Source organism: Photinus pyralis, unplaced genomic scaffold (assembly GCF_008802855.1).
Source record: "Photinus pyralis isolate 1611_PpyrPB1 unplaced genomic scaffold, Ppyr1.3 Ppyr1.4_LG1, whole genome shotgun sequence".
Taxonomy (NCBI): Eukaryota; Metazoa; Arthropoda; class Insecta; order Coleoptera; family Lampyridae; genus Photinus; species Photinus pyralis.
This window is the reverse complement of record NW_022170249.1, coordinates 5,358,532-5,383,961: the sequence shown is the minus strand read 5'-3', so window position 1 is coordinate 5,383,961 and position 25,430 is coordinate 5,358,532. Positions and strand designations below refer to the sequence as shown.

At 35.2% G+C, this 25,430-nt stretch overlaps 1 protein-coding gene across 2 annotated transcripts in view; it reads left to right on the top strand.

Annotated features, from left to right (window-relative positions):
* The first annotated feature begins 5,697 nt into the window (after positions 1 to 5,697).
* LOC116179741 (proteoglycan 4) overlaps positions 5,698 to 25,430 on the top strand; it is a 35,073-nt gene continuing 15,340 nt past the window's right edge. The window contains exon 1 of one of the 2 annotated variants that reach the window (XM_031499564.1): positions 5,698 to 6,320. In XM_031499564.1, the coding sequence (XP_031355424.1) occupies positions 6,233 to 6,320 (88 nt within the window). In that variant the 5' untranslated portion in view covers positions 5,698 to 6,232. Of the gene's footprint in view, positions 6,321 to 6,868; positions 6,990 to 25,430 lie in introns of those variants that run through there. The other variant, XM_031499572.1, reaches the window with a different exon arrangement.

Below are 25,430 nucleotides of genomic sequence, written 5' to 3'. Positions count from 1 at the left end.
CTTAAAGAATAACGTTTTTCCCAAGGTCTGGAAAAGTGCCAAGATAATACCCCTATCTAAAGTCAACCGACCACAATCATATACTGACCTTCGGTCAATAAGTATTCTGCCTGTACTATCAAAAGTCTTGGAGAAAATTATGGCGGAGCAAATAAAGCATCACCTGAAACATTTTGATATTCTACCACCAACACAATCCGGTTTTAGACAAGGTTATAGCTGTACGACATCTTTGTTAACCGATTACATTTTTAAGGCTTTAGATTCGAGGAACCTTTCGCTATTAGTTTTGTTGGATTTCTCCAAGGCTTTTGATACTATAAACCACCAAATTTTACTCAGCATTTTAAGCTACGTGGGTCTTGATGATGAATCTTGTACCTTATTGGAAAATTTTTTGACGGGTAGATCGCAACGGGTAAGTCTAAATGGTCTAACATCTAATGCGGCGACAGTAACCTCTGGAGTACCACAAGGTTCAATACTGGGGCCATTGCTTTTCATTATTTATACGTGCAATTTTGGTAAGTCACTCAAGCATACTATATGTTCCATCAGTACGCAGATGATACTCATCTGCAATATAATTTTAGTTCAGGTGATGCAATAAATGCAAATATGCGTATAAATGAGGATGTTGAACGATTAGTTAAGACCTCCGAAGAGCATGGTTTGCGTATAAATCCTCTGAAGTCACCAACCATTCTTTTTGGAAGAACTAAAGCCAGAAACACTGTGGCTAATGACATTAAGATAACTGTGAAAGATGTTACACTTTCCCCAAGGCCATGTGTCAAAAATTGAGGTGTGCATATTGATGTAGGTAGATCTAAGATTTAGAACCCATGTAGCCCATATTGTTCAAAGAGCTTTCAGCAATCTAAAGATCATATATAATAATAGGCACATATTTAATAAAAGGATAAAAATAATGTTGTGTGAGGCTTTAGTTCTTTCACAATTTAGCTACTGTGATGTTATATACGGAGCTTGTATAGATAGTGTAGATATTCGGCGTATACAGAGAATACAAAACTCGTGTATGCGTTTAATTTTCGGAATTCGAAAGTACGAACATATATCTCACAAGCTAGAGGCATTGGGTTGGTTAAATATGGCAAATAGACGAAAGTTTCATTCATCTGTACTATTTCACAAAATAGTTGTAAGTAAAGAACCTGCATATCTATTTGACAAGATCCAATTTTGTACAAATTCAAGATAATATACCTCTCTAATAAAGCCTCCTTTTCACAGAAGTGCATTGTTTGAAAGATGTTTTTCCTATAACATTGCCAAGCTCTATAACGATTTACCTGGTGTCTTAAAAAATATGGCTATCAACATCTTAAAAAAAAACTTGTACACTTTCCTGCTAAAATGTCAAAGTTCCTCGTAGCGTGTGATGAAGTCGTTATTTATTTCTTATCTAATACTTTACTTCTTTACTTCTACTATTACTCTTCCACTTACTCATTTACTTGTTATTTCCCTTTGTCGTTCTTCTTACATAAGATTAATAAGAATCCCAAATTGTTTCAAATTTTCTTCATAATACATTTTATAAGTTTATATATACCTAATGGTCAACACTACATAAGCAAGCACGCTTATGCTAGTTATAATAGTAAATTCTTTTCTTTTTTTTATATTCACATAATTAACTTCACGTATAATTTAATTTAATTTCTACAATGCAAAGGGTTAAGTGGAAGAGCAGGGCTAATGGATTTCCCGTTAGCATCTGAACTTCGCCCTTTTAAATTGCACACTTGTACATATTATTATTAAGATATTATTGTTACCTTATATGATTAGCGTGATTTAATATACGACATGATTATTATTATGGTCGGTGTTTCTTGTGAGAACTCAGGTCTAGCCTGGTTAACTAATCGCACGGATTAAAATCAAGTAACGATCAGTGTCTGTGTCTGTGTCTGGTGAAGTTATGTAGGGTCCTAAAAAAAAAACCCCACACATGGGCACAATAAGCCAACGCTATCAGGAAAGAGGAAAACAAAACAAAACAAAAATCATTATAATAATTCCTGTAATTTTATTAAATGGAGTTTATTGTGTAAGTGTTTCTTTGGCTTTGCGTTTGGGTTGAATACGAGTGGGTTGTGATAACGTGGTGTTCTTCGGTGAGGATGGAGTTTTGTGTTTTTTAACTGTGCTAGGACGTGTAACTTTATTGGGTGGACCTGTCTTTGTGGTACATGTTGCCTTACTTGTATTTATGGTGTTTCTTTGTCCTTGAGGTTGTATTTGTGTTATTGCTTGGGTTATTGGTGGAGGTATTACTGTATTTTGTGAGCTAGTAGTGCTGTTTAGGTTTTTGCGTTTGGGTTGAGTACGAGTGGGTTGTTTCTGAGAAAGAGGAGTATTGTGTTTTTTAACTGTGCTAAGACGTGTAATTTTATTGGGTGGACCTGTTTTTGTAGTGCATGTTGCGTTACTTGTATTTATTGTGTTTCTTTGTTCTTGAGGTTGTATTTGTGTGGTTGCTTGGGTTATTGGTGGAGATATTACAGTATTTTGTGAGCTAGTAGTGCTGTTTAGGTTTTTGCGTTTGGGTTGTATACGAGTGGGTTGTGATAACGTGGTGTGTTTCTGTGAAGAAGGAGTTATGTGTTTTTTAACTGTGCTAGGGCGTGTAACTTTATTGGGTGGACCTGTCTTTGTAGTGCATGTTGCGTTACTTGTATTTCTTGTGTTTCTTTGTTCTTGAGGTTGTATTTGTGTGGTTGCTTGGGTTATTTGTGGAGACGTTACAGTATTTTGTGAGCCTGTAGTGCTGTTAAGGTTGTTGCGTTTGGGTTGAGTACGAGTGGGTTGTGATAACGTGGTGTGTTTCTGAGAAGAAAGAGTATTGTGTTTTTTAGCTGTGCTAGGCCGTGTAACTTTATTGAGTAAGGGCGTCTTTGTAGTGCATGTTGCGTTACTTGTATTTATTGCGTTTGTTTGTTCAGGAAGTTGTGTTTGTGTGGTTGGTTGAGTTAAGGGTGGAGATATTACAGTATGTTGTGTGTTATGTTGTGAGTCTAAAGTGCTGTTTAGGCTTTTGCGTTTGGGTTGAATACTAATGGGTCGTGATAATGTGGTTTGCTTCAGAGGTGAATCTCTGATTGTAGTATATGTTGTATCATTTGTTGTACTTGTTTGTTCGGTAAGTTGTATTTGTGTGTTTGTTTGGGTTAGAGGTGGAGATATTACAGTATGTTGTGTACCGTGTTGTGAGCGAGTACTGTTGTTTACATGTATACGTTGTGGATCATTTGTGTATGTAGTATCTTGTGTTATGTTTAGAAATTTACGAACAATATGGCATGTGTTGATAATGACTGCTTTTTGTAAATGTTTGTATGTGTTTTTGTCTAAACCTAATAGTTGTAAATTGTGGTGTATTGTCTTTGGTATAACTCCAGTAGCACTAAGAATAATGGGAACTATAACAGTAGATTTCATTCTCCATTGCGTCTTAAGCTCGATAGCTATATCGGTGTATTTGCGGTGTTTTTCTGCATGTGTTTTAGTTAAGTTGTTAGTGTTGGGTATGGCAATGTCTATAATACAAATGGATTTTTGCGTTTTATCTATAAGTGTAATATCTGGTCTATTATTGTGGATAGTTTTGTCTGTGAGTAGTGTCCTGTCCCAATATAATTTGTGTGTGTTGTTTTCAAGTATGATCTGTGTATTTGTAGTATGGTGTCGTATCTGTTATGAGATTGTGTTTAAGTGCTAATTTTTGATGTATGATTTTAGCTACCTGATCATGTCGATGTATTATATATATATATTATTATTATTATTATTATTATATACATAAACTTGTTTCACGCCGTTTTATAAATTTATTAATAAATTTTTGAAAAGTACGTTTAAAATTTATCATAAGGTGGAGGGGGGAACGTTGAACGTGAAGCCCTCCCATGCCAACTGTATACCTACGTGCTTGAACAGATTCCTTTTTGTCTTTCAAAGGTAAACCTGCCTTATTTCTATTTTCTGAATTAAGTAACTTTACACACTGTTTAGGAATTTTATTCCAGTTCATAGGCGCCTTAAAGTTAAACCTACATATTCAACTATAGGACCTCAGTAAGTTTGGAACGACGATTGCATGCGGACTATTTTATAGATCGTTTGAACTGGAGTATTGTCTGCCTTATATTCACGATGATTTTTGGGATACTACAAAACGAGGCGTTTTTGGAGATGCTTCGCAGGACAACGATGGGTTGAATGCAATGAACGTCGTTCTTGCTGCAGTAACCAAACAATCTTCAGATCCAACTTTTGGGAGGACACCTGCTTTATTTCAATTCCTTTTTGTCTTTCAAAGGTAAACCTGCCTTATTTCTATTTTCTGAATTAAGTAACTTTACACACTGTTTAGGAATTTTATTCCAGTTCATAGGCGCCTTAAAGTTAAACCTACATATTCAACTATAGGACCTCAGTAAGTTTGGAACGACGATTGCATGCGGACTATTTTATAGATCGTTTGAACTGGAGTATTGTCTGCCTTATATTCACGATGATTTTTGGGATACTACAAAACGAGGCGTTTTTGGAGATGCTTCGCAGGACAACGATGGGTTGAATGCAATGAACGTCGTTCTTGCTGCAGTAACCAAACAATCTTCAGATCCAACTTTTGGGAGGACACCTGCTTTATTTCAATTTTTATGACAACAAAATATGAGCTTTGATATCTTTCTTTCAAAGACAACCGAGATATCAGAAACAAAACTAAACGGAAGAAAGGCATTAGTAATCAAAACTATACTTACAAAATATTAATTATATTGCCTAACCTTTTTTAGACAAGAAGTACTCTATGAAGCTTATTGTGGTACAGTGATACGTAGTTTTAAAGGTGCTGAGTTTGATCTAATGCAAAAAGTGTTGTGTAAATTTTGGTTACTGATGTTATAACTCCACAGACTTCTGGTTCCATACTTTTGTCCATCTCGGTATACCTGAGCATAAGAAAGTAGTATTTAGAAAATCAAAATAGAGAAGATCCATATATGCGGAACAAATCCTGTTTAAAATCATGCATAGGATTTTACAAATCAACAACTGGGAATTCCCACTTTCTAACAGTTCATTGCTTTCTTTCATTTCTTCATTCACAGGGAACACAATGAATGCATCTTTTTGCTAATGTTATATCTGCTTTTATTATTAATAATAACCTTATTTTATTTGGTACTATTTTGTAATACACCATTTTTTTTAAGTCATGTAAGTAAATGGTTTCCTAAACGAAGGGGAAAGTTTGCAATTTAAGCTACGGTAAGGGGAATTATCCGGTGAACAGGTGCGGTATCCGTGTAGTCGTCCTACGATTATCTACCTAAATGACTCACAAATCTTTTTAGGTGAAAGTAGGATTTCATCAGAGAAAGTCCGGGTGCAATTTTATGATATGCATCGCAAACTATTCTAACACTAAAGCAGATTAACCATGTTTTCCCTGTAACTGGCTACCGATGCGAATATGTAAGCGACGTAACCATGACGAGCGTGTCGAATTTTAATCTCGATTTAAAAATTACCTAACGGTATTTACCGTCACATTTGATTTTGGTATAATTTCTTCTACTTCTTTTATATAGCAGGTAACATCTAACTTTGTAGTATGGGACTGTGTGTGAATATTCCCCACCTGAAGCTCGTATATGAACTGAATACCTCTTCAACACTCAGGTGAAATCTACGTCATGGTTGGTCCGTTATACGCCAGTCTTGAGGAAAACTTGCAAGTTTAATGGACAAGAATGTTAGAAGTTTAGTGTGTAATTTACATTAGAAGCGCTACAAGAAAATGTATAGTGCAGTTAAATAAGACAGTGCAACGTCTTAAATAATTTCAGTAAATTATAATTGTTAAACTGGCGCATTTTTAATCAAAAAGAAATAAGAGAAGAGTGCACACCGGTGACCTAAATTCTTAGTAAAGGAACTGTAAATTTACAATTCATCTTTGACTCATTTATATAGAAGAAAAATGTGAACTTCCTTAACCAATTTTGATACTTTAATTAGCGCTCATTTAATTAATTTTGGAATACGGTAGTGCTGGCAGTATGAAGAATTGTGACATTTCTAACGTTGTGACTTAACGCCGGTTTTGTAGTGAAAAATAAATGAATTATCCATGAATTGTTTCATGACTAGTGTGTTGGTGGTTAAGGTGAAAGTCGCTTAAACTAAAATGCGTTTGACCTCCCCATTATCTACGATGGGTCTAAAAGCGATTTACATACTTTTAATGATATTTGGAGAGCTTCATAGGATTGCAGGTATGTATACTGAGATTCCTTTCGATACCGCTAATATCTTCTATTGCACAATTCGAAAACCATCTGCGATGTTTAATTAAAATATACATGAAAATAAATTAGTTTTCCATCAAAGAATTACGGGCTGATTGCGTTCCTATTACAATCAAAAGAGACAAAATTGCGGCGGTCTTCTTTTGTCTATGACTTATTTGAATAGCTCTGAAATTTCTGGAAATAATTGCGTTCGTCTGTGTCTACGAATAGGTAGGTACTAATTTTAGTTCGTAGACATGAACGGGTGTATAATTACAATGTAGATATCGTGAAGAAGCATACAATTATTTACATACCTACATTACGAGTTACCTACTTATATATGCTCGCTTTTCAAATTAATCCTATGAGAAATCCTACCATTTATACCTATTTACAATGATAAATAGTCAAAGAAATGATCGCGTGAGTTAAAGTATCAGAAGCACTTTATAAACGGACTAGACCATGTAAGAAAATGTGTAACTCCTACGTGGCAATTTAGGTCTATTTTAGGTCCAATATAAAACCACGATTATTTCTTGTATCAGTTGTATCTGGATTTGACAGGAACGGAATTCCAAGTACCACAACAAAGTCAGTACAGGGGCGTTTGGCACAATAAAATCGGGAAAATTTACAGCTCTTTGATTGGTAAGTGCCCTTCATATTTCATTTAAAGGTATTTTTCGAATTTTATGTTACGCACAACGTCGTAATTTTCCCTTTTCCAGGAAATTTGTCCGATAGGTAATCTCGCATTATTGCACGGGTGCATCATCCTGTTGAAACTCACAATTTCCAACTTTTGTTTTTTATATGTCGTACATCGTTGTATGCGTAATAAAAATGTTACGCAATACGTACTTGTTTATAAGCCATATAAATAATAAGGTTGAAGATGATTTTCCGCCGCGAAACGTTGTATTAAAAATCCCCCAAGGGCCAAGGCTGTATTGTAGAGCGGAAAAAATGAGAAAGAGACAGTATATTATTTTTCTGTACTACTTTAGAAATAACTACATTCGTCTCTAAAAACGGTGAAGTAAATGTGATTTTCTTCTCTAGTGAGGAAAGTAAAAACAATTGCTGCGTTAATCTTAATAATTACATTTAAAATTGAAACACCCGTATCTCGATTGGTATGTGTCAAACTCCATTATTGCTTACGATAATTTTTCAATTTTGATTGTAGTTTCAGAAAAAAATATGTGTAAAACTTGAGAAGAAAGTGTTTTTTAACTCTCTTTGAACTGGAGTTGAAAAACTACACTTTCTTCTCTAGTTGTACAAATAACTATTTCCGTCTGTATGTACGTGCGTGCGTAGGTAACGGCTCGACGGATTTTGGTCAAATTTTGGATATGTCTATTAGACAAACGGAAACGAAAAATAACAAGCCGGATTTTTGAAAAAAATGTTGGAGCGCCGAAACGGTATCGAACTTTTTTTTTCAAATAGCAACCTAAAATTTTTATTGACGTATTTTAAAGACCTTATTTTTCTGTATATAACCTACAAAAATTGTGCCAGGTTTTATCATAAAAAAACTGAGAAAAAAATGTCAAAGTTAAAAAACTAATAGTATATTGTTTTATAAGGAGTAAAAGTGTAACGACGCGCCACAAAAAGTGCTCATTAAACGCTGTTCAAACGATAGAATTAAGGCTGTTAAATGTTGAAAAATTTAAAACTAGATTGCTGTGGGTTGCGGTTGTTATGGTGAAAGAAAATTTTGACAATTCAACAAATTAATTATCTTTTTGAACTAAGTACCCGAGTATCCGGTACGTAAGAAGTCAAGTAGAGAGCTTATGTGGTGCAATTTACAAACTTTAAATGACTAAATCTTAATTCCAAATGTCAAATTATGAGCCAAATTCGGTGGACGTAATAGTATATTGTAACATTCAAAGGAGTAAAAGTGTAACTTTTTGTGGCAAGTCTGGGAGAAAAAAGAAGTCGGCAATAGTTTTTTACGTTTGCGGAAAAACAAAATTGTTCGCAAAAACGGTTACTATGATTTCATTAAAATTTTGCAAATGTACATTAGGCATAATGCATAAAGGATGTAAAACTCTCAAATTCTTTAATATCTTTCTATATCCGTACCCCCTACCATAGTGTAAGAATAGAAAGCTTTGTGTTTAAACTTTAGACAATATATGAATTATTAGTAATAAGTATTAGTAACACAAAGAAGAGTAAAAAAGCCTCGAAAAAAGCGTTCGAAGACGTTAAAAGGTGGAGTTCAGCTAGGAAGCTGTTCTGTCAAGAATTGGGCATATTATTGAAACTAGTTAAAACTTGCCAAGCGTTTGTTGCATCTGTAGCCAACAGATTCGCGTTGTCGCCGTGCTAGAAGCTCCTTACGTAATTACGCGCGTGTTTAAAACGGTGTGTAAAGAATATTTGGCGTTCTATTTGTAAAATTAAATTACCTACCTATTAATACTTCTCTGCACTCAAAAAATTTCGATAATTTGCTATTAAAATATCATCAAGTCATAAAAATACCGGCATTTTGGGAACCATTTTGATTTATTTTTTTTCGAAAATGATTATTATTAACAATGGCGGATAGACAAACTCAATTTAACCAACTTGTACCACCCCCATATAAAAAATTGCAAAAAGGAATCCTCAGTAAGCAGTTGCATAAAAATACGATTATAAAACGTTTCCAACAATGGGACCGATTGAACTAACTTTATTGTTGAAATGTTGACAGTTTCGCTACTCTTATGTACTATTTAAATAAAGTTTTCCACAACACTACCAATCCGACGCAGTTTTTCTTTAACGCGTAATGATACACTCGTTCAGTCAATACATTCAGTTTCGTCTCTTTTATTAAGGTTTGCGACTTTACACATACTTTTAAGTTTCCATTTCGGTTTATCGCATTAATGATAATACTTTGTGTATATTACAACGCAACTTTACACGACAAACTTACTTTTCTGTTCATATTATTCAAAACTATCGTTCGGAAACTAAACAACTAATTCAAATGCTTCATACCGAAAATCTCTTCGCGCTCGCCGAGGGATTCATGCTCTCACCCACAAATGGCGAATTATTTTACAACATGGTGATGTCTAAATTTTTCATTATTTAAACTGCTTCACTTGTTCCAAGACTTGTTCTATTTTTGTGCCCCTAATTTTGATGTTCATGTTTAGTTCCTTAGATGTTGGCAACATTACTTTTGTTTTTGTTCTGTTTGTTTTCATACCATTGTCTTCTAGTTCTTGGTTCCAGACCGATGTTTAAGAATGAAGATCTTTGTCGGTGTTTGCTAATATGGCTATATGGCTATATCATCCGCAAATGCACAGTGTGATAAAAGTACTCTGTTCATATTCCTATATCCAACAATTGTCTATTTTACTTTGCTGTTGGAATTTCTCACTATGTCATCAATATAGATGTTAAAAAGGGTTGGGCTGAAGCCTCCTCCTTGTCTTAGTCCTTGTGTTGTTGTGAACAACTTTGATTTTATGTTTCTCCAAATGACATAGTTCTTTGTTGTTTTCCAAATTCCAAATTTCCAATTTGATAATTTTTTTTTAAAATGCGGTTTTTTAGTAGTATTCAAAATCAAAAACCTCCCCATTTCAAGAAATTTGTTATATTGTTTAAACAAAAATTTGATTTTCTAAATGTTTTTTAACTTATTCGAGAGTCGATAGTAAGAAAAACGCAATCAATTCAGAGTGAACTTGGAAGATAAGGGGTACCACCGGATCTCCCAAGAAGTGACCCACTGGGATTTCACAAAACTTTTTCGTTCCGTGCAGAGGCAATTTAAAATAGTACAGGTAAGGCCACCGGTGAACTTCGTAGCCGATAGGGGAGGCCGCTTGGAAACTCTTCACATATAGGCAAGATAAAGAAGAAAGAAGTGGATTCGAGTAGGATTTACGAAATATCAAAAGCTATGTTCCTTCATTCATAAATTCAAATCCAAGTAATTACAGTGCTTTGTTTACTGCTATAAGTTATAAATATTAAAGCACAGGATATAGTTTCTCTCGTAGTTTCTTCAGTCAATTTGGCTGATCACTTACCAATAATTATTATATTATAGGAGGATTTCACTGTTACTATCTTTCTTTGGGTGCATTGGTAATATTATGCAGTGGTCAAGGAAACTGGAAAATTTGTCCAAAAGGTATTCTCACACGATTGTGGCGTTGTGCGCGGTGAACAATACTGTGGAAAAAATCAGTTTCCAACTTTTGTTTTTTGCGATGTACGCATCGTTGTATTTGTAATAAAAAATGCTACTCAGTACTGCATGTACTTTTTCCACAGGCCATATAAAAAAATAAACTTAATGATTTCCCCGAAAAAAAACATCTCTCAACGCTGTAGACCTCAATGAGCATTGGGAAAGTGTTTTTTTTTATTTTTTGCATCTGTTCAAATAAAGTAAAAAAAAATTAAAACAAGATTGGTAAATTTCGGTTTTTCTGGCACATATCTTCACAAGTAAGCCGAATTTTCTGGTTTTCTTTCAAGCATGATATTTACTCTTTAATTACGCATAATTTTCCATAATTTTACCATTTTCGCATCTTCTATGGTTTCCGAGACCCCCATGATAGACAATCTTACCTAGGACAGTGTATACAGCTTATAATCTTGCAATTGATGCCTAGATTCAAACCCTGGTTTTGCATTTACTTACGAGATTGAAACTAGGATTTTTATGTAATTGCCTTGCCTAGCAAGCATCAATCTTGGTGGGAGAGAAGACCTCTACCAACTGTTATGAACCTTAAGGTTCAAGGCATTAAAAATCTTTTGACATTTTTTATTCACTTTTTACCAGCCGTACGTTAGTAATTAAGGGAGGTATTACATTATACTAGAGTAAAAAATGCCCCCCCCCCTTTCTTGACAGAAATACAAAGGTCGATGATATGGGTCTGTCTGTCGGTCCGTCTGTACTTTTATTTCTGGCTAAATGGCTGAGCCGATTGGAACTAAATTTGGTACACATATTCTTAGACATAAAAGAAAGAGCAGAACGTAGTTGCGCGGATGGTATCTGGGCTAGCGACAGCAATTTTTTTTAAATGAAAATGCGCTACTAATAGCGATATGTCCGTCCATCCGTCAGTTGGTGTAAGCATTGAATGGTGTAAGGGACGACATCTCAGCACAAAGTAGTAGTAAGTTCGTTCATTTCTTGTTTAAAAGATACATTGCTTGTGGATGTCTTTATTTCACCAAAATCTTTATCAATATACCTTCGTCAAGAAAGCGGCAAAACACATTAACCTAATGCACAGGAATAAATTGTATGCTGTAAATGCTGGCGCAGGGGTTCTTGTTTGAAAGGGATTTTTTTGAAGACCAATCATTTGGAAAATGTCTAAGCGCTATCATGGAGAAAAGCCTTCTCTTTAAAAAACAATTTAATAATTTCCAAAACAGGTTAATATGCTAATTCCCTGATATGCATAGACCCGCATTTGATATGGCGACCTATAACTAGGTCACCCGTGCAATAATATTATGAAAATAATGGTATACTTTTCTACTTCACTCGTGTAAGACAAAAAACAAATCCACAATCATTGACCTACCCATTTTCAAAAAAGGATGCCTGCGACAATAAAATAATCATCTATAATGCCGTCGACGTAAAATGACGTGGTTATTTTTGTAAATTGATCCCAATCAAGAAAAAGAAAATAAAACATCCCCCGAAATTAAACACTGGTAGATTTTTTTTGGTGAACATAAAAAAATCTTATATAGGTAAATATGTATGGTTTATTTATGGCGAGACTTTTGTTAAAGAAATTTGCTAGAAACAAGTGACTCGCTCACAATAACAACTTGCTAAGCTATTATCCACTAAAAGCGAATGACCAATTCACGAATGCTCCAACAAAAGAGTCTAATTTCGGTCTTAACCACTTATTTACCAAGAATATTTAATCCTTTTACACAGGGGCGGACTGGGTAACTGCGGGCCAGGTGGAATTGCATAGGTTACGGGGCATTAAAGTATTAGTGTAGTAATGAAGGTGGGGGGGGGGGGGGGGGTTAGCTCTGAGGTGCATCAGAAAAACATTTTAAAGTACTCCTTTCTCGAAAATAAATTACCATACAGTTCTTTTTTAAATTGCAGCTGATAATTAAAAGTAACAAAATATACAATCCACACGAGGTGCGTCGCCTATCATTGTATTTCAACACTTTCAAAATACTACGACAAAAAATGATATAGTACATTGAAATACAAGTCCAGAAACGGTATTATTGAAAAACGAGTATAAATGTAGGAACACGAGCGCCAGCGAGTGTTCCTATTATACGAGTTTTTCAATGACCGTTTCGGCATGCGTGTTTCATACTATTTTTTCTACGAAAGTGAAAAGTTCTTCTCTAGAAATTAGAAATTTAAACTACTCAGATCACGGCAGAAAATCATGTAGTCTGATCGTAGTTGGATGTTTCAATTGTAAATGATCCAGTAAGCCGGTTGCCATGACAAGACATAATTGTTTGAAAAATCGTAAATTTAAGTCAAACAATTTGTGGCGTAGTGAAGAAGTGTTAAAGATGGATTTTGACGAAACTGAAGATGAAGAAGGTATGTGCACCCCGCCGGACGTTGCGGAAATGGCTAATGCGGTTTCGCATGAATTGCTACCCCAAAAGTCTAAGCAGCGTTTCGGAAAGGAGCGTTTTCATAAGAGAACAAATCGCTATGTTTTTGAGAGAAGCGCCTGATGAAACATTTGTAATGATGAAGGTTTGTGAATTTCTTATTGTATTTTTAAATCATAAATAAGCATAATTTAATTACAGGTTGCTCTCGTCCTTGGAGTGGCTGGAGCTTGCCGTCGGAGCGAACGTTGTAAAATGACTGTAACGTATTTCACAGAACAAGATACAATTTTATTGATACCTAACGATTCCTGACTCCAAGAATCATGTCCCAAGAACGTTTTCTGTAGCAGAAGGCAAAGAAAATTCTACCATTGTCTTATATAACGAAACTGTGAATAAAGCAATACAAAGAGTTACTTCGCATATGTTTATTAGCGTGTAGAAAATGCGTGCAGAAAATATTTTTGCCGCACTAGTGTTTCAAAGATCTGTTTTCACAATCAATTTACCTACAAAAACAATCGTGTTTCTACACTTTCGTAGAAAAAATTCATTGTAAAACACTTCAATTAAAACAGAATTTTTTAACAACCTAACATCAACCCCAATTAGAGAAACGTGTTAATAATTTATTAATAGTGCAAGAAACTAAATACAGCACATACTTATAAATTTCCAACGGGCCATTATGATCTACAGGCCATAGGTGGCAATCGCCACCCGCCCCCCCGGGCCAGTGCGCCCCTGGTTATACACTGCCTTTTTTTGAGCCCCGAAAAAAAATTGTCTCAGATCGACCCGGAAAAAAAATTTTCTTATAGAATGTGGCCTGTAGAATCCATAATTTCAAACAGTTCCAAGATTGGGCTACTAGTTCAAAAGTTACAGCCCTTTGAATTTTCTTTCGAAATTGGTTTCTAGTCTATAACTTTTGACTGAGAAGTCTAATCGAAAAAGTACGAATTGTTTTGGATTCTACGCACCCAACCCAAATTAATAAGAAAAAGTGTTTTCCCGAGAAATTTTGGTGTAGTTGAATTTTGGTAAAAAAGGAAGGTTATACACAGGGGCGGGTACTTAGTATTAGTGTAGTAATGAAGGTGTATTAGTCATTATGTTTTCAAATTTTGCATTTTGATTGATTTGTGGTCATGATCACATTGATTCTCGGACCAAGTGTAACAGTGTAATCTTTTGTTTATTAAAAATATAATTTATGTTTACATTTTGGATTTATTAATTTCAATACCCCCACCGAATTTTTTCTGGGTGCGCCTTTGTGATATAAAAGCAATTCAAATATAGCATGCAACATAATTCTTGAAATATGTTTTGATGGCGCCGATCGTACATCTAATTTGTGATTGAAATAACCTCATAAGTGTTTCTAACGTATGTATACGGACCTCCTCTAGCAATTTTATTCTATAGGTACTCAAAAATTGCTTTTTAAATTACTTGCAGCAACCGAAAACGGGGAAACAAGAAACGACATAAGAAATTCGTAAATAAATTGCACTAAAAACCCAAAATGATATCCAAAACCAATTAAAGCAAACAGAAATGTAATCTTTAAAATCCCCAAAGATCAGAAACAGGATCTTCAAACAGTCATCGGGTCTAATAGACACAAGAAGATCCCGGAAGTAGATAAATCATTGTTTAGGTTACAAATTTAACATATCCTGGCGATATTCTGGTAGAGTAACTTCGAAATTTTACTCGAAATGTACAAAATTGTGTGTTAAAAAGGCCAAAATAACCGATTGATGGTAAAGGGCAATCAGTAATTCATAAATAATTCAATTTGCTTGTCATTTTGCGAGAAATACGGTGGCAGATTTTTCTTCTGGTTAAATGATAAATCGTTGTGCTGCAAATGAACTACAGTTTAATTTTATATTATACCGTTTCGGATTGTAAATTGTCTTCCTTGGTGAATCAAAATGTTTGGCACTTATAATCCCGCAAAAATGTACATAGTTATAGCAAAGATCTATTGGCCTCCTTTAGGTTAAATTGAAGTAGAATGACATGCAGCATTCTTACCTACTTCTAATATACGTGTATACCTACCTGGTATGAAAAAGTTGAAAACCATAATGGGTACTGTTACGAAGTATTTACGTGCCTTGTCGTTGTAGTTGGCAATATACCTAAGTAAGGTAGATTATGAAGTGCTGTTAGTTTTATAAGAAAGGGCAATTTTCATCCGATTTACTAAAAGATTTATGGCAAAGGGGTTGTTAAACTCTAATTTTAAATATCACTTTATGATCGGCCAATTTTCCGCTTTAATAATCTTTGATTACCTTCCTACTTGGCAGTAGTAGATTTTTTGCCATACTTACTGACTAGGAATGTTGAAGCTGTATACCTACACACTTAAGCTGACCAATGGTTGATTAAATGAAAACGATGGTCAAATTAGAAAAAAGATGCGCAATAAAAGAGTTATTAGGTTACTTTAAAGAAAATCAGAAAATTCCGATTGAGTTCGAAGATATGTCAGAAAAACCCAAATTTGCCCATTTCGTTTTAATTTTTTTCTGATGTTATTTGAATAGATACAAAGATATTAAAACCACTTTTTGATTTCTACAAGACACCATTGGGAGATTTGCAATGCAAGTTTCGTTTCGGAGAAATCATGGTATCTCGCATGGTATTGAATAGTATTTTTTATTACGAATACTGTTGGTTTCAACAGGAAGTTGCACCCGCGCACAACACGAGAATATCAATCGGACATTTTTTCCATTTTCCAGGAAATTTCTCCGATAGGCATATTCTTGCACGATTAGGGCGTTGTGCACGGGTGCACCATCTTGTTGAAAACAACAGCTTCCAACTTTTTTGTGTGCCATAGATCGTTTTATTCGTAATAAAAAATGCTACTTAATACAGTATGTACTTTTTTTGCGGGCCATATAAATAAACAAAGCTGGTGATGATTTTCCCAAAGCGGTGTATTGAAAATCTCTCAACGCTATCTTGTAGAGTTCAAATAGTAACAATGAGAACGCGTTTTTTTATTTTTAGTGAAAACGATGCTAGTTTCGAAGTTTATATGCAACGTTTATATGAAACGCTCTAGGGTGGCGAAGCGAGAACAGATTTGAAATGCGACAGCCACAGTTCGTGAAAGTGAATTACTAGTGGTTTGCGATGGGCTCGGCCGAGGGGTTGGCCACCCAGTAAATATGTACAGCATTGAGTAAATATTGTAAATATTAGTATATAAATAGTTGGAAAATGTAGTAAATAATTTGTAAATAGTAAATGTGGTGTACAAGATTTGGTGTAGTGGTCAACCCCTCGGGCTCGGCCGTGATAAGGTCTAAAGCATGGTGCGCATACGCCATTCTTATATTAAAAGTATTACAAGCATGTTATGAACTAGCGAGTTTATCATTTTTCTGTCTCTGCCCGTCTGTCCGTCCGTCGCGCCGTTAGCACGATAACTCGAAAACGAGTGAGCCGATTACGATGAAATTTTGCAGATGGATTCTTTACAAAATTTGTAGATCGGAGTTCGTAAATTGGCCCCTTTGACATTTCCGCTAGCATTTCCGTCAGTTATGAACCGAACCGCATGAAATTCAAGAGGGGCATTATCTCTAGCCATATACTACGTAATACCAAAATGAGTCTAATCGATTCAACATTCACAGTGCCCTTTTCGTATCTCGGCCATTTATGAACCGAATTGCAAACATCTTTATGAATGCATTTAAGTTAAATTTGATACATAGGCAATAAAAGCAAATCTATCATTTCCAATGTTGCCGATAGTTGCATGAATTGCGATATCTGTGAATTTTATGTATCTGTTCCAATAAAATCACAAAAAAATCAAAATCAAATCGACAAATTTCGGTTTTTCTGGAAGATCTTCAAAGTAATCGGAATTTTCTAGTTTCCTGTAATGCATGATAATATACAGGGTGGTGCACGGTAAGTAGGAACATAGGGATTTAACATGGGAAATTAGTTTTATGCAATATCCTGCCCTCCTGTACATTTTACAGAAAAAACTGTAAAGTTTAAGGTTATTCAGAATTAAAAGGTGCATACAAAACTGTTTTTACTTGTTTTATTAAGCTTTTGGTATACCCGCAAATTTAAAAATAAATTTCAACATTTCTGTTATTAGTAGTAATTCATAAAACAACGAAAGTCATGGCTATTGCTACTAATAACAGAAATGTTGAAATTTATTTTTAAATTTGCGTATACCCAAAAGCTTAATAAAACAGTTTTGTATGCACCTTTTAATTCTGAACAACTTTAAACAGTTTTTTCTGTAAATTGTACAGGAGGGCAGGATATTGCATAAAACTAATTTCCCATGTTAAATCCCTATGTTCCTACTTACCGTGCACCACCCGGTATAATCATGTTTAATTGCGCATCTTTTCCTTAATTTGACCTACGTCATATCTTCTATGGTTTCGGAGATCTTCATCATATACATCCTTATTTTGGACATAGTGTATATGAAATTTTAGAATTTGCTAATTCCTAAACAAAATTTTAATTAGGATACAAAAATGCAAAAATTGTTCATTTAATCTTGGATAGAAAAGAGGGGAGGAACAAATGGGCCCGAACAAGGCAGTGAAGGAGGAGTGTGAATTATCTGTGAGAAAAGAAAGCGCTAAGGCGAGGGACGTAAAGGAAAAATGAAGGAGACTTGTAAAATGCACAATGGAGGTCTGAAGAGGATATATAGGAAAGAAGGAGGCAATAAGTAAAAGGAGGAGACGTAAATGCTACGAGAAGAACTGGAAAAGGAAGTCAGTAGAAGCGCTAAGACTAAATGAAAGTGTGAAGGGAGTGAAAAACTTCCAAAGGAAAGGCGTGTAGAGCAAGAAGATGTGAAACGAAGAGGCGCGATTGAAGGCCAACAGAAATCGAGGGAAGTGGACGTGATCAATGGAGTCTAAAATACTCGAAGAAAAAGAGGCGTGAAGAGAGAGTAGACGTAAGGAAGGAGATGTGCAAGAAAAAGGACTGAAAGATGCATCAAAAGGTAGAAAAAAGCCAAAAATGGTCTAAGCTAACGTGAAAGAAAGAGGTGAAATAAAAGAAAGGAGGGTTAAGAGAATAGGCGCAAAGAAAGTACACGCAATCGCGAAAGATGGAAATCTGAGGGATGTAACGGGAGGTTAGAAAACCAGGACTGGTATTGCTTGCTCGTACCATTAAATTTTGTTTCTGAAATAATGGTAATTTCTTACAGTACCCAAATTATGACTTCAGCAACCCCTATAAGGTATAAAAATGTGCTGAACCATATTAAATAATTTGAACCCAATAAAGAAATATTATTATTATTAATTAAAATCATTACCAACTAACTAAAATCATTACCAACTAACTAAAATCATTACCATTTCAAAATTAAAAAATGCTCTTGTTAATTCTTTAAAACTTAAAGCTTATTTATTTAATGAATTTTAAAACTGTTCTAATTTTGCTTTTGCTTTGTTATTTTTCTACTTTGACGAGTCTGATATGGCAATGGCTGTGAAACGCAATAAATATTATTATTATTATACTTCAGGAACATTTTGGAAGCCGAATAATTTCCTGCCCAAATCACTTCAAGTTCTCTTCTCACACCCTACATTTGACACCAGGTGGGAGAATGAGTCTTTTTTTTAGGCAGAAGATCCTCCCAAATATTGGGGAGTTGAACCACGATAACAGATCATAACTCCAGTAACTGGAGCAACTGACCTGTATGTGTAAATATGTTCATCTCCAAGTCGCATAATTTCAACATTTAAATTATATAAATTAAGTATGTAATTATAAATAATACTATTTACACTGAAACCAATTAAAAAACGCCAAGAATTCCACATCTTGGCTCAGTTGTACGGTACAGCTTTGAAAACCAATCCAGAACCAAAAAAATACCGTTTCCTATAATTGAATACATACCTACGGCCTACGCCTTACATGGTACCTAAATCATAATGTCCCCCTAGGCTACCAAACGTTATGCTGGGAGTAGGCGTGTATCCTGCTTTTTAAACTCTCAATTTTTAAAGTACTAAGCCGCTGAAGACGCGTTGGTATATCAAAACATGAGGATGAATATTACGCAAAGATGTATTGTTCACCTTTTATAAAATTTGATGTAATGGGATCCGCACGCTATAAACATGTTCGATGTATAAATTAAGTGTGAAGTGGCGATGCCCCGTTTAGATAAAGTAACGAATAACTACCAAAGCAACAATTAACTTTCTAAAGTAATCCGATTTTCCAATGATTAATACGAGGAATGCCATCGCATGATGACGTTGACTTGAACACAGAGTGATTTTGATTTGGACGTTATGACAAAATTTTCTTCCGTCTATATCAATTTGAAATAAATAGTTTCAGAGTTATGATTGTGAACGTGCAACGAATTTTTAAATTACTATTTAACCTAGCGTTATATATTTCCACTCCAGCAACTTACCTTAGCAGTAATTATAGAGAAAATAATTGTTAAACTTAAACAATGGAGAAACGTTTATTTTGAAATATTGTGTAATAACTATAAATTGTTATGAAAATGCCAGAGACAATTGCTACGTTTTACATGAAATTGCAAGCATCTAAATAAAACTAGAATAAAAAGCAAAACCATCACATGCGATTTATGCTTTGTGCGAAATTGAAGCTGGTGGTCGATGTACTCCTCTTATACGTGGGCTCTTGAAAGCAATCTGGAAAAATAAATATACAATTTTAGTAGTGATTTTCGAAGATTCGTGTTTATTGTCAATTCACATAGGCATTAGGCATTCGCCCAATTCAATCTTCGAAGCATTTTTTCCTATCGCTCATTTTATTTCTGGCGTTTGCAAATTAAGTCATACGGAGTATTTTTAGCGCATTTTTGCAAATTTATTTGTAAAAAGTAGCTTTTAATCTCACTTTGGTTGGCTGGCTGGCTGGATGGCAGCAAATGTGGGCGCGTAGAAGAACTCTTGTAGAAAGGCAACGGGTGTACGTGTATCTACAAGGCCGTGTAATTTGTCAACCTTAGGGACAGGGTTGGCGACATCTGGGCGTCATCCTCGAGCGTAGTTTACTAACGTGAAGGTTTTTCAGAATTTTCCTATCTTCTACTACAGTTTTGGTCCGATTCTTTTCAAGTTGGTGTCGTCGGAAAGATGCAGTAAACACGCACAACTCCTGCGTGGCGGAATTTTGATTTTTGTCCTATGGGCGAAATTAACGACCTTTTGCAAGGCGCGCGCGCGTCTTCGGGGGGTAGTCTACTTCCGGCGCCTTTTACGTTCCGTTGCGAATTTTGTCACGCGGTTTAACGTTTCGTAAATCTCGATACGCTGTCTCTCTTTCAGTCTTTCTCGTGTTGCCAATAGAAGCTCGAGCAATGAGAAGTGCCCCAAAAATTAAGTACTATCTTGTGGAAAGTTTTTAGCGAAATCCACCAAAATGTGGGTGTAATATAAGTATGCATCGAAAAGGGAAATGTGGTAGCCTCCGACAAGATCTAACTGATGGTGGAGTCAAATCTTCAAACGCGTATTGGAAGCGAACGGGACATCGGAAGTGGATACAAAGGGAATATGGTAGTAGCCCCCGACAAGATTTCACTGATGGTGGAGTCAAAATTAAACGCGAATCGCGGGTGCACGCGGAAAGTGGGAAGCGGGTACCGACAAAGTGAATGTAGTAGCCTTCGACAAGATCTTTTATTGATGGTCGAGTCAAAAGTGGCTAATAGAATACTGATCTGCCACACAAAAATGCGCTGAAGTCCCTTCGATCTCACACGAGGACTTTGATAATTTTTTGATCCTCAACAGCATCAATGGGAGATACAATCCATAATTTTAGTAGTCGTTTAGTGAAAGGCTGACAGTTTGACGTGTGGAGTACAATTTGAATGTACATAATTATAAGAACTTGTTAATAAATTATTTACAATTTATTTATATAGTTATTGTTTTTCAAATCACAATTTAATGGCTGCTAATTTTATCACTGACATTACAATAAGTTTCTCCCTTAACTAGTTATCGAGCTACTTATTTGATTTTTAATTATCCTGTCAGTATTTATTTATTTTACCGAGTAAGTAAAATTTGTTGTAATGAAACAAATTTTTGCACTGCACTTTAAGTATGAATCGCCCTCGACGAAATTTCCATTTTTTCGCAAAACCGCTTTTTTTCTTGAACACTGTGTAAAGGGAACTGTTTTGCTTAAATATTGCCAATTTGTTTGTAAATATGGCAGTTGCAAAAAATCCCTGCAATGAATGCGAATCATTTCCCGCAAATTAATAGGCTCGTTGGCGAGATACTGGTTTCCATACGTCCACAAGCATCGCGCGAATTCAAAATACGAGCGTTAATCGCGTACACTTCGCCAGACTCTTAAGGTCCTTTATAGTTTTGTATTGTTGTCCATCCGTGCGTCCGTGTACGCTATAACTCCTTTTAAAAAAGGCCGATCGCGTTGAAATTTGGTGTAGGTACTGGTACACGTGGACACTAAGGTATAGTTTAGTCAAATGGTGCACGAGAAGTAGTCGAAGTGAAGTGTTCTGGTGTAATATTGTTTTTACTGTAGTCAGTCTGGCGTAGCGGTTTAAGACTCGAACTCTAACCTCACAGGTTATGAGTTCGAATCCTACAACTTGCCAGTTTTTAGTGGTCCCGGCAGACATACCACAACTGTCGAGTCACACAGACGGCTGTTGATGCGACCTGAAAACGTCTGTACCTAGGGAGTGCCACCCATACAATACGATACGATTGTTTTTAGTGATTCATATGTTAAGTTTTTTGGTGTGCTGAATTAGAATCTCAAGTTGGCCAACAAAAATGGTTGCGGCAAATGTGAGAAATCATCCAAAAACCACTAAACATCCAGATTATAACTTGCCAAGCAGGCTATTTACGCAAAAAGTGGTCCTATTCTAAAATGAAGAGGAGAAAATTAGCTAAAATGTACCTATCTCTTAAAATTTTGTTGTATGTCGTATGGTTCCCGCGTAAAAGATTGTTGAAATGTTGGAGAAATCAGTAACAAAAAATGATCAAAGTCCTCGTGTGAGATCGAAGGGACTTCAGCGCATTTTTGTGTGGCAGATCAGTGTTTTATTAGCCAATATTGACTCCACCCATCAATAAGATCTTGCCGAAAGCTACCACGTTCACTTTGTCGGTACCATTTTCTCACTTACCGTGCACTCGCAATTCGCGTTTGAAGTTTTGACTCCACCATCAGTAAAATCCTTTGGGGGTTACCATATTCCCTTTGTCGACACCCACTTCTGATCACCCGCAACAATTCGGATTTGAAGTTTCGACTCCACCATCAGTAAGATCTCGTCGGGGGTTACCACATTCCCTTTGTCGATACACAGTTCCGACGTCCCGTTCATTCGTAATTCACATTTTGGTAGATTTCGCTAAAATTCCGGCATAAAATCGTATTCAACTTTTGGGTACTTCACATAGCTCGACCTTCTATTAGTGACACGAGAAAGAGAGACCGCGATTCGCGCTGTAAGAAACTTTTGGGCGCCCAAACTACCCCTCGAAGCGCGCCGCGCAAAAGGTGGTTTATTTCGCCCCTAGGAAAAAAACAAAATTCCGCCACGCAGGAGTTGTGCGCGTTGGCAAGATCTTCCCGACGACACCAATTTGAAAACAATCGGAGAAAAACTGTAGAAGAAGATAGATAAAAACTGAAATATCTCCAGGTTAGTATAATACGCTCGGGGATGGCGTCCAGATGTCGTAGACTCCAAATCTTGTAGCCCCATCCCTAACGTTCTTAATTACACGGCCCCGATAGTTACATGTACACTCCTTGTCTTTTTACAAGCGTTTTTCTACGGGCGCGCATTTACTGCCAGCCAGCCGGCCAGCCAGCCAACCAGCCAGCCAAAGTGAGATTAAAAGCTACTTTTTACAAAAAAAATTTTGCAAAAATGCGCTAAAAATAAAAGAAGTGCATGTTTTTATAAATCCTGATTTCAAAAATATATGTTTAAAAAAGATTAAAATAATTTCAAAATTAAAAGAAAAACATTTTTAGTGACATTTGACAATATCCATGAACAATCGAATTTCTTTAATAAAAATCCTGAATTTAGTTTTTAAATATCTCCCCAAATAACGATATTAAAGCCAAAAATCAAAACGTTAATTATATTATTTTTCGCCATATTTGGGAAACTTTAGATACGTAGGGGGTAAATTTTGTTTCTTGATTTTCTTTGGGAATACCTCCAGGATGATTTTTGTCCATCTCTCTATCTATCTATGGCTATGCTAACAAGCGAGATCTCTGTACTTAACACGAAATTGGATACAACCTGTATAATTATATTCTATAAAGATTCGAAATGATTTCTACAGATTATACAAATCTCAAGACGGTGTATTAATAGTACCAGTCAAATTTCTTATTTGACTGTTTGCCCTTAAATATCCAACAACTAACCATTCTCTGGTCTTAAGTCTTACGTAAAAAACTTGCAATACTTTTTATATGTTTGAAGATTATTTATTTATTTATTTATTTGTTTATTTATTATCCCTCTCTTGTTCTGGGCCCTCAACAGGCATGTGACTTATTGTAGGTAAAAATAATCTGTGCTATTTTTCTATTTGTATATTTTGTATTTTTTATTTGATAATCTTATTTACCTAGTGTATGACAAGTGTAAGTGAAGCATCATATGAACACAATAAAATATGATTATTCAACCAATGTAGCATTAACTATGTAAATAAATAAAGATTACTTATCAATATCTTATTAATTTACAAAGAATGTGTTTTCGGTTACTTAGTAAAATTGAGTTTAGCCAGTACTTTAGGAGATAATGTTTTCATTACTACCTGAAAAAAAAACAAGTTAAAAACGTGGTCACACATGACCGACGAATGCCCACTTTCCCCGCACAGAATCAGTAATAACTCGGGAAGGAAGTGACTTATCCAAAATAACTTTTGACGTTCTGGTCTCGGCGCTGCGCTACACAATATAAGAAAGAAACCACAACGAAAAAGCTTAAACTGGAGGACTAGTAGTGGTACAGACGGACAATGTGCGGATAATAGCGTTCAATTTCCTTTAGGAAAATGCGCGAAAAATGGTTTCATGACCCGCATTTTTTGAGGCAATAATATAGGGTGATTCAAAATTGAGTGCAAAGATTTTAAGGACGTATATACCAGTCAAAAATAAGAAATTTTTTTCATATAATCGTAATTCGTTTTCTATGTACAGGATGTAAAAGTTTTTATCAATTATTCAAAAATCTTTCAGATGAGTTAAATCAAATTGGATAGGCTTATTTGTCGTCATAAGGGCCTTCCTTTGGAGGATAAACAAAATAAAAACCGATTTTTTTTTAAATTCACACCCTGTATCTAGAAAACGAAGCAAGTTTTTGGCTGGTAAATACGCTCTTAAAAAATTCGCACACAATTTTGTATCACCCTGTATATTCAAAATATAAGACCTCTCTTTGCAAAAAAAATGAATCTCTATAATAATAATAATTCGAAATAACAGCAGTATATTAATAGCTATAGCTAATATTAGGTGGTTAAGATGGGGGAAGTCCTAGTCTAGTTGGCATAAAAGGTGGTAAGCCAAGATTAAAGACTGTTATTCGATAAATTTAATATATTTCGGTTGACCGGTTATTCGATACTATGGATAACGAGAACTTACAAATTATATGTTGGTCCGAGTACTGGTGAGCACAACATTGATTAGATTAGACTTGGCCTTGACAAAAATGCTAGAAGATTACATATTACAGAACTCACAGACATGCCTAAAAAGGCAAACATTTTTAAATGTTTGACAGGTACAATCTTAGTAATAACTAGAAAGTGACGTGTACCAAGTAAAGTTACAGTGAAAAACCCTAAAAAGTGTAATATATAGGGTGTATCTTAAAAAGAGACAAACAGATTACATATTAAGCAGCTATAGCAGCAATACATAATAATATAATCTCTGCAGCATGTAATTCATTGCACAACCGCAAAAATTTATTTTATGTATTTTATTAAAGTGTTTTGCTTCATCAATCACGATTCACGACTCGAGCAATCAGAATTGTTTCTCGATTCCAGTTTGGGCGATTTTAATTTCGAGTGGTATAGGTACACTTCCTTCTTTTATTATCTGAAACACTGGTATGACCGTTTTTCTATTCTTTGATCACTATTAATAACAAACAGTTTATTGTAAAACGTCTAAAATTAATCAAGAAATAGAATTTCGATATATTATTGCCCTTGTGTTGCCTAAATATACGAAGTGCAACATGCATAACATTGAACCGCAATTTTTATACTCTTGGACGATCAAAACAGTTTTTTTGCATTAAGATGTTTGGTAATAAATCTATTCTCCGGCACCTCGTCATTGTATAACGTAAAGAAA